Source organism: Alternaria alternata (assembly GCF_001642055.1).
Source record: "Alternaria alternata strain SRC1lrK2f unplaced genomic scaffold CC77scaffold_14, whole genome shotgun sequence".
NCBI lineage: Eukaryota > Fungi > Ascomycota > Dothideomycetes > Pleosporales > Pleosporaceae > Alternaria > Alternaria alternata.
The window spans coordinates 524,116-538,801 of NW_017306203.1; the positions used below are offsets into that span (position 1 = coordinate 524,116).

Genomic DNA, 14,686 nt, shown 5'->3' on the forward strand with positions numbered 1-14,686 from the left:
CAAGCTTAATAAAAACAAACACAAACGGCTGAATTCATGGCTTCGGATACTATCCACCCCGACTACGACAAGGAAAAACAGCAAGTCGGTCATCACATCGAACATGCAAACACTCATACCACCAACGACTCTGCCTATGACCTGCAGCAAGAAGTCACTCTTTCGGGTGTGGATATGAAGAATAGCCATGCACTCAAGGGAGACGATTCAGATGGCAAGGTAGAGTGGAGTGTGCGAAGTATCTTCGCTGCCATCTTCCTTGCGGCACTATATACAGGTCCGTCTCCTTTCCTCATCTCCCCAATGCCATTCACAGTATCGAACAAAAGATATGTATATTAACACTCGGCCTTTGCAGGCTCCCAGGTAATCCTGTACTTTACCGGCGGCTCCCTTTCCTTCATCGAAGAAGATCTCGGTCTAGCACGTGGATCTGCCTGGCTCCCCACTGCTAACATTCTTGCCATTGCCGCTGTTTGCCCGTATGCAGGCTACCTTCAGGACCTCTTCGGCAAACGCTACATTGCTCTTTTCGGGTCGTTTTGCATCTGTCTGGGATGCGCATTGATGGGTAGTGGACACAGCTTTGGACAGTTGTTGGCTGGTATGGCGATCTCCGGTGCTGGGGCTGCCACGGGAGAATTGACAGGACTTGCTGGGTATGTATATGATAAGACAAGGGTAGATCGTTACAGAAATGGACTGACATGGTGACTTAGGCTTGCAGAAGTAGTACCCGTCAAGTACCGGGGTTACTCTCTTGCTCTCGTTACGGCTTTTGTCCTGCCATTCTGCCCATACCTACTTTACGTGGAACTCTGGTCGCACAACGACGACGGCATCGGTTGGCGCTGGGGACCTTGGTGCGCGCTCATCTTCAACGGTATCGTTGGCATCGGTCTCGCCTTGACGTACTTCCCTCAGAACCAGTCGCGCGGCGATGGCTTCTCGCGACGAGCAATCTTGAAGCGTATAGACTACATCGGTGGGGTTCTATCCATCACCGGACTCACTTTGTTCCTCGTAGCCCTTCAATCAGGCGGCTACACACACCCCTGGGCCTCCGCCTATGTCCTGTGTACCATGCTCATCGGTCTAGCTCTAATCGCCGCTTGGGTGGTCTATGAAGCCAAGTACGCCCCTTACCCCATGGTTCCTGGCGAGCTCTTCAGCGGCCAACGCATCGTCGCTCTCGCATACATCGTCGCTTTCTCCGCCGGCATGAACTTCTTCTCTATCCTAAACTTCTTCCCCATCACCTTCAGCAGCGTATACACGCCAGTACCCGTTTCTATTGGACTCCGCGGCTTGGGTCCTGCTCTCACTACAGCCGTCGGTGCGATATTTTTCAACGCCGCACTGTCTCGCTTTCCAGGTCACACAAGAGAAGTACTGTTGTTAGCTGTGAGCATTATGACAGGATTTGCAGGAGCACTGGCGGTCATGACTCCGGACAACGAGCGTGTAGTCTTGTTTCTGGGGTCCATGGCTGGGTTTGGTGTGGGTGGCGTACTGGTTCCTGCCGCGACAGTTGCAATGCTTGTTTGTCCCGATGCGCTTATCACCACTGCTGCTGCCCTGTCGCTGTCTATCCGTACGGTTGGCGGAAGTATCGGGTACTCCATCTACTACAATATCTTCGCAGGAAAACTGACGACCAACTTACCCAAGTATACGGCGCAGTACGCGATCCAAGCTGGTCTTCCAGTGGAGAGTGTGGAGGCCTTTGTTGGCTTGTTCCTTACGGTGCCGGAGGAATTGGCTACGGCGGATATCGTAGGTGTTACACCAGCTGTAATACAGGGCGCGACGATAGGAACGCGCTGGGCATACAGCGAGAGCTTGAAGTATGTTTGGGTAAGTGCATAGCGTTTTTTTCATCGTCCTTCCTGTATCACGGAGCTAACATAGCCGGACGTTCTAGTTTACGAGTATCGCTTTCGGCAGCATAGCGATTGTGTGCACGCTTCTGCTTCCGAGTACCAAGAAGTACCAAACAAACCGCGTTGCTGTGCGAATCTGATTTACCAAGACAGCACATGAGATGGAGTAACTTGGAGATCAGGTTTCGAGTAATGCGCCCACAAGCGCGACATATATGCGAGTTCTTCTCGGCACTCGCTGAACGCGGATCTTACAATAGGCTTCATATGCATTCTTTAATATGAGTTCCTTCCCGTACACATCGTGAGACTGAGCGTGGCGAAAATTCCCTGTCTATCTTCAGAAGGCCTGCTTCTATCGTTGGGCGCGTCACTTTGTATTCGCATCGTCCGCGATCAAAGCCTCGACGTCTCGTTCCATAAGCCAGCTGCGAACACCCTCCATGACCTTCTCCAGTGTTTGGCCACCTCCCATCACGTCGTCTAGATCATGTACGGTGGTTCCACTCCTGTGATCGGTAACTCGCTGCTGGCCCCAGTTATAGGTCCGCACCTTGTCACCGCGACCCATCTTCGCCACGCCAATAACGCTTCGTCGCATGTTCGCCATCTCCTCTTCGCGCTTTTCTCGTCTTGATTGGGCAATGCGTGAGCGCAGAAGGGCCCAGGCCTTTTCTTTGTTCTTGTGCTGAGATCTAGAATCTTGCATCGCGACGACTGTGTTTGTGGGGATATGCGTTAGCCGAACGGCTGACTCTGTTTTGTTGACGTGCTGTCCACCGGCACCGCTCGCCCGCATGACCTCCAACTTGACCTCCTTCACGTCGATGTAGTAGTCGCTCTCGGGGTCGTCGAAGTCCTGCTCCTCTGCAGAGTTTTCTTGTAGACTAGGTAGCACGTGTACAGATGCCGCGCTCGTGTGCGTACGCCCTTTAGTTTCAGTAGCGGGCACCCGTTGAACGCGATGCACACCTGCTTCACATCGGAAGACGCCATATGCGCCGTCGTTCTCCACTTCGATGATCGCTTCGGATAGCGGTACTCCAGCCTCAGTGGTGCCGTTCACGTTTTCGTACTTGAGGAGGTTTGTGCGAAAGCCATTTCGGTTGCAGAAGGCAGAATACATGCGGAAAAGGTCTCCAGCGAATATAGCTGCTTCTGAACCGCCAGCACCAGGTCGTATTTCCAGAAGACATGGTAGATGTGCGAAGGGGTGTACGGGTACCAGAGAAGTGATTAGGTTTTGTGAAGCATTCACGAGCTGCGTTCGTGTCTCCCCAAGATCGTCGGAAGCGAGTGATCGTAGTTCGGGGTCGGTTGAGGCGTCGTGTATCATCGAAGTGAGCTCTGTCACAGACTTAGTCCATATCAGCTACTCTATTGCTCCTGCAGGCTGCCGTATGGTGCTCACCTCATTCGCTTTATCCCACTCCCCTAGTGCGTTCACGATGGGGCTGTATTCGCCCAGCTTCTTCGCAGCGCGCGTATCGAAGCCATTGGAAAGTTTTTCAGTCAACTCTTTGTGCTCTGTAACGATTGCGCGGGCTCTTGAGAGCAGGGCTGGTGGTATCGTCTCAGATGTTGCAGCTATGCAATGTTAGTGAATTCCGCAGACTCGGCAACCATAACACACACCATTACTCTGGAGGCGGATGCTGCGTTTCAACAGCGGGCGGCTGATGCGCGATAAGCAATTGCGACATATCCAGGATGTTGTGAGCATAGTCGTCGAGATATGTAAACTTCGCATCTGATGAATTTGTCGATGTTCAACGCGTTCCGATCGGCTCGGAACGTGTGCACGTGACACTCAATACTCCATCCCGGCAGATGTTAACGGACTACACCGCTCTACCACCTTCCTCTTACAGAGATGTCATGGCGATAGTCGGTGCCGCTGCGTTATGCTCCGAGGCGTTTGTCGAGCGAAATCGGCAACCCGAACCGCAACAACTATCTCCGGGGATAACCGTGGGCCACTACTTAGTCCACGGGCAGGTATACATGACAGCTTCCCCATACCCCACTCTGGCATTGAAGCTGGTGTGTTCGACTACCAATGCCTACCCCACGACGAAGCAAGAGGACCAAAACCCACCACGAGCCTGAAGAAGAGCAGCCAGCAGAAGCCAAGATGAACTTCATCAATCTGGGTACCCACAATGTCTATCCCCATCCTGAGCCTCAGTTTGTACACTTTGCCAGTCGACGTTCGGTCGTACATAGCACCAAAGGCATCGTATCTTGCACGCAGCCGCTTGCGGCTGCTGCTGGAATCGAGATCCTAAGGAAGGGTGGAAATGCGGCTGTATGACGTAATCTATCACCAGTTCCGTTCAGTACTGATAGCAATCAGGATGCAGCCGTGGCTGTCGCAGCGGCAATCAATGTTACAGAACCAGGATCAACAGGTATTGGCGGTGACATGTTCTGCCTCTACTACGATGCGAAGACAAAGAAAGTATCTGCCATGAACGGCTCCGGACGGACGGGTGCGGATGTCACGCTGGAAAAGGTCAGAGAGGACCTTAATCTCGCAGAGGGACAGAGCGGTCAGATTCCCATGGATCATGTACATGCGGCCACAGTTCCTGGCGCGGCAGCAGGATGGGTCGATTGCGTTGAGCGGTTCGGCAGCGGAAAGGTCAGCATGGAAGACGTGCTTGCGCCTGCCATCGATCTCGCAGAGAATGGTTTCCCGGTCTCTGAACTGTCCGCTACTTTTGTAAGATCTAATATGCTCCGTTATCAGGTGACGTTCTGACAATTTGAAGTGGAAGGCTAGCGAGAAAGACCTCCTGAAAGCATCCCCTAACGGCCGCGAGATGCTCAAGGATGGCCGAGCACCCAAAGCTGGAGAGATCATGAAGAATCCAACGATTGGTAATACCTTTAAACTCCTGGCCAAGCACGGAAAGAAGGGATTTTACGAAGGAGAAGTAGCTGAGCAGCTCGTAAAAGTGGTGCAAGATCTTGGTGGCTATCTTACTCTAGACGATCTCAAACATCATGCAGAGACTGGATCCGAGCCGGTTGACCCAATTTCGCTGAAGTATTACGGTCAGAAGGTTGGAAACAGGCCACCACCCGAGGGCGGCATTGAGTTATGGGAACATCCACCGAATGGCCAGGGAATCGTTGCTTTGATGGCTCTAGGCATCATCCAGGAGCTGGAGAGACAAAAGAAGATTCCGATATGGAGTGTGAACGATCACAACAGCACGGCATATCTCCATACAGTCATCGAGGCATTGCGAATCGCCTTCTGTGATGCTCATTGGTTTGTCACCGACCCTAATGTTGTCAAGGTACCATCCGCCGAGCTGATCTCGCAAAAATATCTTTCCGAGCGCGCAAAGCTCTTTGATGCAAAGAAGGCCATTTCAGCGCCCGTCCATGGTTCTCCAGCACACCTGCAAAGCGACACCGTTTACTTCTGCTGTACCGACCCTGAGGGCAATGCCATTTCCTTCATTAACAGCAATTATGGCGGGTTTGGAACGGCAATTATTCCCAAAGGCTGCGGTTTTACCCTCCAAAACCGTGGTGCAAACTTTAGTCTTGACAAAGACCACCCGAACGTACTAGCACCAAGGAAGCGACCATATCACACAATCATTCCAGGCCTGACAACATACGTCAGCGACGGTAGCTTGCACTCCGTGTACGGCGTGATGGGTGGATTTATGCAACCCCAGGGTCATGTTCAAGTCCTCCTCAACCAGGAGGTCTTCAAGCTCAATCCACAAGCTGCACTTGATTCGCCGCGTTTCTGTATCGGTGCGGGTATGCCGAGCGCCGATGGCAAAATGACTGATGCGACGATATACCTAGAGGAGGGCATTGATCCAAAGGTAGTCGAAGAGTTGCGAGCACTTGGCCATAATGTAAAGCAGCTAGACGGCTATGGACGGGGCATGTTCGGACGGGGTCAGATCATCAGGAGACATGTAGATGACGGCGTACAGGTCTGGAGTGGAGGCAGTGATCTACGAGGTGACGGACACGCGGTGCCGTTGTAGACAGCCTTTTTCGACTCTGATGCGTCAGCAGTAGAGAAGAATTAATTCAGTTCATGCATCTTTTGGCAAGCTTTTAGACATGCCACATATTGTCATGCAACAATGATCCTACACACTATCTCTCGCATCGCGTGTGGCTGATCCGTTTCGCTTGGAGAACAAAGGAACCAGAGGACAACCCTTACGTAACGATGTGGCGGAACTGTGAAACACGAGCGTAATATCCATCCTCAGCAACTGTGCCGCATTCAGAATCGACTAAGCTAGTGGCAGCTAATGAGCTTATTGGCAGGATGGCTTCACACCTAGCAGTACAATGTGCCGCAATCCACTGTGCTGGTTTCCAAAGGGCAGAATGCGCCTCTGCACCGCATGAAACCAAGCTAATCACTGAATGTGGCCATTGCTCTGGCGTAGTTGTGAGGTGGTATGAGTATGAGCACATGCCGCGATGGGGTATCACATCGCAAATACCCAGGTACACCGCACTCATGTTCTTTCCATTCCCTCTCCAATATGACTACCTCCTACCTGGAACCATGGCACCTCAGCGTCGCCCTTCGATTAGATACGATGCCCTATCCTCCATAAACTCCTACAGTCTCTTTCCTAGTAGTCGAAAAGCTCCTTCTATCAGATCTACGCGCTACCAGGAACCAGCCACAGCATTCGCCTGGACTACATCCAAACACGTGCAGCCTTACACCACCTCTACGCCCTCGCCGTCTAGACGAGCAGATATATCATGCGGAATACAATTCTCACGACTCTTCTCCCCTCGTCGCCGTATCGCTCCTCGTCGAGACCATCGTATCCAGCGCATTTATGTACCCACCGGATACCAATCACTAGACTTCTCAAGCTGGGAAACCTATTCAGAAACAGCTCGAGAATTTCAATTATACGCATGAGAAAAAGGGCAAAGTGGTATCATTCTCGCTAGCAAAGAAAATAAAAAAACCAAAGATGGAATGAAATTACGCTTGCAAACGCGCGCTCACCTCGCCCCCTCCTCGTCCTGAGACAAATCTTTCAAAATCTTTCCAATCTGTTTTCCATATATTATACCCAACAACCAATAACCACCTTACTCCACGTCCTCATTCTTGGCTTCATTTTCTATGCGACCACCCGCTCTTCTAAACTGTAGTAGCCTCCTCCACCTGGATCCAGATTCTCCTGCCGTACTTGCCCTGCTCCTGCCACTCCACACACTACTCCTCCTTCTCCTCGCGCCCTCGTCCACACTACTCTTCATCCGCATGCTTCCTTCGCTCCCCTCCTCCGACGTGGAAGAAGAGTGTCTCCTCCGCCTAGGCTCGGATTTCGAAGCAGCGTAGTGCTCTTCTGGGCTTGATACGAGGTTCAGTTTGTTGCTGTCTGTGGGTGATGGGTGGGAGAGGATGGTTGACCAGGCGGCGGCTATGGAGGAACGACGGCCTGGTTGTGGGTTAGTATGTTGGAGTGGGGTTTGGGGTAGTAAGAATGGGAGTGTGGATGGCTTACGCATGTTTCCTGCTCCGCCACGACCGTAGGGGATACATGGGTCTTGTGTTGAGTGTGGTGACATTGTGAGAGAGGTTGTGGTATTCCAATGTCGATCTTGTTATGGCAGATGGAGTGTAGTATGTTGACGTATTGACTGAAAAGTCTTTGATTGTGTCGCAGAGTATGTTTGACGATAGTATTAATCTCGGGTACTTGGACGGTGAAATAGAAGTCGCTTGTCCTTGGTATAGGTAAATGCAAAAGTGGAGATGCCGAATTGTCCCAGCAAAGGTGCAAGCTCCTTCCCATATAAGCATCGATCCTACACAAATCGATCTGCATCTCCATGCTACGTAACCCACAATTTCTTCTCCTCGAAACCCCCATAGTCCCCGGATTCACCCGTCACGCTACTGAAAGCCCTGCCATTACCCACTCATATTCTAGAAGCCTATCTCTTAAACACTCGAGTGCTAAGAATCTGCCGGGAACATATAAGCTTTTTATGGAGGGTGATCACTTCCTTGGCAAGGATGGTTCGAACGAGTAAGGGAATGTCAAAGAGGGCACCACTGGCGCTTGAGAAGCTTATCTATGCATGGCTGTGCTTGGCGAGAATGACGATCATGGGAACGCTCATGGGTTGACACGTTTTGTCGCGTGATCGGGGAGAGTATGGGACGATGCGGAGGTGATCCCGCGGGGTGCGGGTGGCTTGCTTTTGAAGATCGGCAATGAAGACGACCAGTATGACGTAGCGTCGGCAGGCAGGATTCAATGACGGGTTGGGACGCTACACACAATTTTACGTTTGATGTGATTAGAAACTTCGGGACGAGCCACTGTGCCGGCGCGTTTTATGTTCCTAGCATCGAAGGGCCAAGTTTTCATGATCGGTTTTTTCAGTTTGTTACGATAACTAGGTCTCCACGATGCCTACTTGCCACTCGCAACGACCTTGTGATATTTCGAGACCATGTACATTTCCGTCTTGGGAACCGCCCAATCGTACAGCATAATTTCCTTCCCAAATTCACCTACACATTCCCAAACCCCTTTGAGTTCCTAATTGCCAACCCCAGCTTCTTTTCCAGAATTTTCTTGTCTTGATAATCCGGCAAGTAGAGTTTACCAAAGCAGGTCGAACTACTCGGCAAGCCCCCTGATTCCGCGCCCGCGATCCTCACAATATGGAACGTAATACTCTCATACCCCGTAACCGGTACCCGGTCACTCGCCGTCACGAACTCCAGCAAGTGCCGCAAGTCCTCCTGACTGTAATCCTCTACCACGTCCCAGAAAGCGCGGATGTTGGAGTGGGACGCGGTGTATCCGTCTTCGTACTTTGCGCAGCGTTTAAGATCGGAGATAGAGATGTGCTGTGTGCCTTCGATGAGGTGGCGGAGTGTGGAAGGGGTGAAGAGTTGGAGCGATTTGGCGTTGATGCAGGTAAGGAAGCCACGGATGAAGGATGTAAGTTGTGGGGCGATCGAATCGTAGGTTAGAGCGCGGACATAGGCTCGAACGTACTGTTCTCGATTGATATTTGTGACTAGATCCGGTTCTTCTTGCGATGGTTCTGGAGGTGTTGTGATGGAAGCGGATTCGTGGGAAAGGTTCTGGTTGACGATTTGGCCGAAGGCTTCGTAACTGAAGATGTACTCGCGCATGAAGACGTCTGAAACGTCGCCATCGCGCCAGGATAAGAGCTTCTGGAAGCCCTCAGCCAGGCTCGGCCAGCCGTCTCTTATATAGCCCAGTGCGTCATAATCAGCCACACGCTTGCAGAGCGGATTGCCCACACTTTGGAGGCAGTCATAGAAAGCCAGAGGAAAAGTGATGGGCAGAGTGATGCCGTTGTATACAGCAAGACTGAAGAGTATGCCGAGCATCTCAAACTTCCATTTGGGTTCCAGACTTTGTGGTTGAAACCACGTCATACGTGTCTGCGAATCGATCGTGAACATACCTAATAAACTTAGCGAAAGGATTTGTGTATTTACTAAGGTATAACTCACCATTTTCGGGCCTGAATGCTTCGCTCAAGACTACGCGGAAGAACTCGTACGTCACGCCGCCGTGGTCTAGACCAACTTCTCCTTCCTTGTGTCCCATCTTGACCTTCAGCGGCTTGAGAAGCATCCTCTTGTCCTGGCCCCATAACTGATCCAGTGTATCCTTTAGTGGTTCCTCGCGACTAACATCCAGCACCAGGTAATCGCTAAGTGTTACCTTGGTTCGTCTCTTAATCTCCCACCAATAAGGTTCTTGTAGGAACATCTCTAGCGATCTTTGCATTTGATGGGTGCGCATGGTGTGGTCGTACTGCTTCATCATCTCCGTGAAGTTGATTGTGCGAAAGTAAGCCACAAGGTGTTGCTTGGAGAAGAGACAAGGGTACTCAAAGATATGTAGAGTGTTGGGATGATGCTCCCATGTAAGGTAGTTGATAGGCTCGTTCACGGTGTCTATTCGCTCGTGAAGTATTGGCATCTCGAACATTTTGGAGTTCAAGTACAAAGCTTGTTGTCTCGAATCTGTGTCTGTTAGCCTTTTTGTTTCCATCATAAGCCTCCTGGTAACTTACGAAGCTTGTCGAGGATCATTACAGCTGTACCAACACTACTCCACTTGTTTATCTCAGCCTTGCTTTCCCACTTCTTAACGATAATAGTCCGGAGCCACTCCATGAATGTGGCTGTAACAGTCCATCCAGGGTCTCCGCCCAGATCATGATTGGAAGTCAATCTTAGTTTCATAGCCATACTAATGCGCTCCAACACTTCTAAGTGCTCTATAACAACACCCATTAGTGTTGTGCTGGACCCAGTCGTATCTGCGTCGCCATCCAAGCTTGCCAGTATGTGCTCGAAGCAAGTTCGTGCTCCAATAGCACGAAGTAACCGATCGGCAAGACGAATCGCTGGCTCATACTCTAACTCATCAATGATCTCCATGTACGGATGCACAAATTTGTCAGGATGAGGAGCCGCGTCCGGCACCATGACGCCCCAGGATCGCAGCTTACGAATTTGTGCCCACGTGTGTGGCCACCCGACTGGTACTAGTGAGGTGAGTGCATGTATGCAAATCATAACAATATGGGCAGCTTCATTTGTGTCAAGATAACGCGAGGCTGCAGCTTTATCGTCCTGAGTACCAGTCGGTTTGCCCGGTTGACTATCTGTGGAAGCGCCCTTCCTTGAAGGTCTTAGGCGAGGACTCTTCTGGACGACAAGCTCCGGTGGACAGGTAAACAGAGCCTCCAACGCAAGCCAGAGGCTATCGAATATGAGCGCACCGTTGCGATGGTTCCAACCACGGAAGGAGTTCACTAAGCGCGACGAGTCAAGATGTGGTAGAGGTGAGTCTTTGAAGCCTGGGTTGGCATCATGGAAAGACGCAAGGAGGTTTTGTGGATCGCTTAGAGCATAAAACAAAGACCGATTGACAAGTGGTTTGGCACGTCGAGTTCGCCGCCCAGGGTCGAAGTCGACAATGTAGTTCAAGTCAGTAGAGCGGCTGTCGCCGTAGCGTAGAACGTCTTCCTTGAGCTTGTCAAGGATGTCGCAACTCAGTTTCGGTACTATAGGTACGCCAGGTGCTGTCCAGGTAGAGCTAGCGGTATCTTTAGTAGCTGGTTTAGATGCTACAGAGGGAGCTTTGGTCTGATGCACAGCAGATGGGATCGTTCCTCCGATAGTGAAGCTCTTTCTTCCTGTTTTTTTGATGGATAGCATTGTCGGATCTGATGCACCGTCCACAGCAGAAGAGTGTGAAGCGGTAGAGGGACGTCGTTGGATTGCACCATTCGATGGATGGTAAGGTATCTTGTGGACATGCTGGCCGTTAGTTAGGACCTCAGCGACAGTGTTGTTTGAATGTAAATTGCTATGAGTGGCGGATGCGCGATGTGAATGTTGGGCAACGTTGCCCAACTTCCCATTCAACTGTGATGTCGCTGCAAGGGCGTTTGTGTGCGGCGTAGACTCTGTATGGTTCCCGTCTGCCCGAGAAGCTGGTAAACGGAACGAAGTAAGAACAGAGGCAGGACTGGGTATATGCGCGATATAAGAATATATCATAGTCAAGCTGTCGTACAAGTTCTGACTAAGAGCCTTCGGGTCCTTCCTAACTCGCTGTCGCTGCCTAAGGGCGCTTATCAAGTCGCCATCGAGCCCTTCTGCTTGAGTTGCAGCTCCATCGCCAGAGCTGCTTCCTGCAAAGCTCTGCTGACGTTGTTGTGCCAATTGCCCTATCGCAGGGTACACAGCGTAGTTCCCAGCCGAGTCGACCCTAACTTGTTCCGCAAGACTGCTTGCGATCTCGAATGACTCGGGAGGGGTTTTGAGTTGGTGAGGGCACAAACCACGATTGGGATTATCTTGACCGGTAAGGTAGTGTGCTAGGGCGACGGCGGTGAGCAGCGTGGGTGGACGATGGGGCTTGGAAGCAGTGCGCTTGCTCGACGAGAGGCACGTAGGGGTATTGCAGTAAGCGTTCTTACAGCCATGGAGGATCTGGGACAAGTAGCTGTTGAATAGTCAGCACTCGACCCCAACATGCAGGGGGCTAGATGCCTACTGTCGGACAAGATACTGGACACGGCGCTGTCTCTCTGTTTGTGAGCATTCCAGGATGCGGCTGGCGTCGTACACGTCTACAGCATCTCTCGTATAGATACTCTTGAAGGCCGGGGCACTGGGGTCGGAGGCATCGTGCGGAGCATCGCGTTGACCCTCCGTCGAATTCATCATCGATGGAGGCGCAGGCGGGAAAGAGAGTTGGGGCTAAGCATGCAGACTGTTGATGGATGTGTAGCTGTCATGGTGCAGTACCACGGTACGGTTACTCACTCATAGTAGAGACTCGTGAACAGAGGCACCAGCAACCCACTGGCGATAGGGCTGAGGGAGTTAGTGGCCGAGGGGTGCTCTTGCCATGCGGCTCTAATCCGCTGCAGGGATGGCAGGTGCCAGTGGCTTGGCACACTGCCTGCCGATTGATGTCATGCTTCAATATTCGCCCCCCATGTCCGGGCGGTGTTTTGCGCAAATCCATCATCTTCGCCGTACAGGACCGCTGATAAGGCCCAAGAGCTTACTGCCACTCCTCCTTGACTTTGTAATCGTCCCCTGTCTGACCTAGTGAAATTTTGCCCCTCGGCCAGTCATAAAGTCGTGAATTGACCGCGCTACCGTATCCCACACTCAACCCCACCTAATCGCCTATTATTTCTACTCCTCTCTCTCCTCCTCACAGTGCAGCCACGCCGACAAGTACTCCAATATCTGCAAAAATGGCGTCGCAAGTCCCTACCCAGGCTAACATCCAGTCTACCCATCCTTTCACCTGCAACACATGTCAAGTCGCCTTCCGGTCGAGCGACCTGCAGCGGGCGCACATGCAAACCGACTGGCACAGGTACAACCTCAAGCGTCGCGTCGCCTCCCTCCCACCGCTATCCTCTGAGATCTTCACCGAGAAGGTCCTCGCAAACAAGGCCACCGCTGCCGCCACTGCTGCCAAGGCTTCCTTTGAGAAGGTCTGCACTCCGTGCCAGAAGACGTACTTCAGCGAGAATGCCTACAACAACCACTTGAACTCGTCCAAACATCGCATCAATATGGCCAAGTCGGGCAGAGGCGCGCAACTAGATGACGCTGCCTCGGTCACTGGCTCCATGGTCAGCTCTGCCTTTTCCCTGGGAGAGTCCATGGCTGATTCGGAAGTCACTACCGTCAACGGAGACGCAGACAAGGATGTTGCAGATGTGGCCGACGGTTTGAAGAACGCGAGCATCGAGGAACAGAATGCCGAAGAGGCTGCCACTGCCGATGGCGACAAGACTTCCGTTGCCGCGTCCAACAAGCCTGCTAGCGATCCCCTCCTAGACTGCCTGTTCTGCAACTACAAGTCACCCAACTTCCAGCTCAACATTACGCACATGGGACGCTTCCACGGCATGTTCATACCCGAGAAGGAATTCCTTGCACAGCCCGAGGGGCTTATCAAGCACCTCCACGAGAAGATCCATGCTTACCATGAGTGTCTTAAGTGCCACAAGGTTTTGCACACTGCCTCAGGTATCCAAACGCACATGCGCGATCGTGGTCACTGCATGATCGCATTCGACACAGATATCGAGTTGGTTGAGATTGGCGAGTTTTACGACTTCCGCAGCTCCTACCCTGATGCTGCCGATTTCGACGAGATGGCAGAGGAGGCTGAAGATTCAGACGACTCGTCCTCTACAACAGGAGGCGGAATCAAGCTCGGCGCCAGGCGCGAGACCAAGACCACTACGGAAGACGACGCAGCCATGTCGAGCAACGCCGAGGAAGATGATGCAGGCTGGGAAACCGACAGCACTGTATCGAGTGTACCGACCGATGAAATCACAGCTGTGCCAATCGACCGCACCCACCGACACAAGTCGCTCAACAAGTCCAAGCACCACAACCACGCAGATCCACGCCCACATCGCGCTGCAGACGGCTTCCACTCGCACGCCCACCACACACCCCAGGCCGTCTACTACGACGAATACGAACTACACCTTCCATCCGGTCGCACCGCTGGTCATCGTTCCCTAAACAAGTACTACCGCCAGAATCTGCGAAACTACCCCGGTGTAGCCGAGCGTATGGAGGAGGCTCAACGCGCTCGGATACCTGGCGCCATCACAGCTGGCGGCGAGGACGACGACGAAGAAGACGAGGACGGTGATGCCAACATGGATGGCGAGGAGCGTCAATTACAAGTTCGTGGACGTGGCCATGATCAGGATCGCCAGCTCATCTCGCGCGCCAACGGCGGTAGGGGCATGGTCGGTGTTACAGACGCAAAGAAGAAGGAGATTCAGGCTATTGAGAAGCGCGACAAGAAGAAGGAGCAGGCTGCCCGCAGCAGGTACCAGGCTGGTAACGAGAAGAGGCATAACTTCCAGAAGCACTTCCGTGATCCTCTCCTGCAATAGTTGGGGTCGCTTTCGCGGTATGGCGGGGTTTTGTTTTCATTTTTCTTCCTTTTACTTTTTTTTTCACGACTATTATGAGCATGGTTCGGAGTTTGCGTTATGAAAAAGGCATGTAGAACGTTCTGACTAGAATGTCGCTCGGACTGTGGTATACCTTGAAATATGATTTACATGAAAACTCCCCTGCTTTTATGCAATGACAGTGCGAATGACATGGTTTCATGGTCATGTTGTGGCACGTGGGCCAATCTTGCCGGCTTTGTCACTCGACTTTCGGGCACAAACTGCATCTTGGCTGATACCGTCCCTCTTAG

At 52.0% G+C, this 14,686-nt stretch overlaps 7 protein-coding genes across 7 annotated transcripts; 4 read left to right on the top strand and 3 right to left on the bottom strand.

Annotated features, from left to right (window-relative positions):
- Positions 1-36: 36 nt before the first annotated feature.
- On the top strand, positions 37-2,138 carry CC77DRAFT_1073062 (MFS general substrate transporter; the record flags this gene model as incomplete). Its single annotated transcript, XM_018529174.1, has 4 exons — positions 37-277; positions 359-688; positions 734-1,857; positions 1,925-2,138. The coding sequence occupies 4 exons, from the start codon at positions 37-39 to the stop codon at positions 2,021-2,023; spliced, it is 1,794 nt and encodes a 597-aa protein (XP_018384393.1). The 3' UTR covers positions 2,024-2,138.
- Positions 2,062-3,787, bottom strand: CC77DRAFT_178227 (release factor). The gene is made up of 3 exons (XM_018530489.1): positions 3,519-3,787; positions 3,295-3,470; positions 2,062-3,240 (listed from the first exon to the last, which is right to left on the bottom strand). The coding sequence occupies exons 1-3, from the start codon at positions 3,631-3,633 to the stop codon at positions 2,254-2,256; spliced, it is 1,278 nt and encodes a 425-aa protein (XP_018384394.1). The 5' UTR covers positions 3,634-3,787; the 3' UTR covers positions 2,062-2,253.
- CC77DRAFT_1021821 (acylase ACY 1) lies at positions 3,733-6,069 on the top strand. Its single transcript, XM_018525341.1, has 3 exons — positions 3,733-4,191; positions 4,240-4,608; positions 4,658-6,069. The coding sequence occupies exons 1-3, from the start codon at positions 3,943-3,945 to the stop codon at positions 5,903-5,905; spliced, it is 1,866 nt and encodes a 621-aa protein (XP_018384395.1). The 5' UTR covers positions 3,733-3,942; the 3' UTR covers positions 5,906-6,069.
- CC77DRAFT_1073068 (hypothetical protein) lies at positions 6,035-7,033 on the top strand. The gene has a single exon (XM_018529175.1). It carries the CDS (start codon positions 6,199-6,201, stop codon positions 6,814-6,816), a length of 618 nt encoding a protein of 205 aa, XP_018384396.1. The 5' UTR covers positions 6,035-6,198; the 3' UTR covers positions 6,817-7,033.
- CC77DRAFT_1062894 (hypothetical protein) lies at positions 6,993-7,475 on the bottom strand (the record flags this gene model as incomplete). Its single annotated transcript, XM_018528581.1, has 2 exons — positions 6,993-7,345; positions 7,412-7,475. 2 exons carry the CDS (start codon positions 7,473-7,475, stop codon positions 6,993-6,995), a joined length of 417 nt encoding a protein of 138 aa, XP_018384397.1.
- Positions 7,476-8,430: 955 nt separating this feature from the next.
- CC77DRAFT_1062895 (ubiquitin-protein ligase E3A) lies at positions 8,431-12,147 on the bottom strand (the record flags this gene model as incomplete). The annotated part of the gene is made up of 4 exons (XM_018528582.1): positions 8,431-9,362; positions 9,412-9,930; positions 9,981-11,926; positions 11,978-12,147. 4 exons carry the CDS (start codon positions 12,145-12,147, stop codon positions 8,431-8,433), a joined length of 3,567 nt encoding a protein of 1,188 aa, XP_018384398.1.
- Positions 12,148-12,434: 287 nt separating this feature from the next.
- CC77DRAFT_178261 (hypothetical protein) lies at positions 12,435-14,470 on the top strand. Its single transcript, XM_018530490.1, has one exon. It carries the CDS (start codon positions 12,693-12,695, stop codon positions 14,370-14,372), a length of 1,680 nt encoding a protein of 559 aa, XP_018384399.1. The 5' UTR covers positions 12,435-12,692; the 3' UTR covers positions 14,373-14,470.
- The last annotated feature ends 216 nt before the right edge of the window (positions 14,471-14,686 follow it).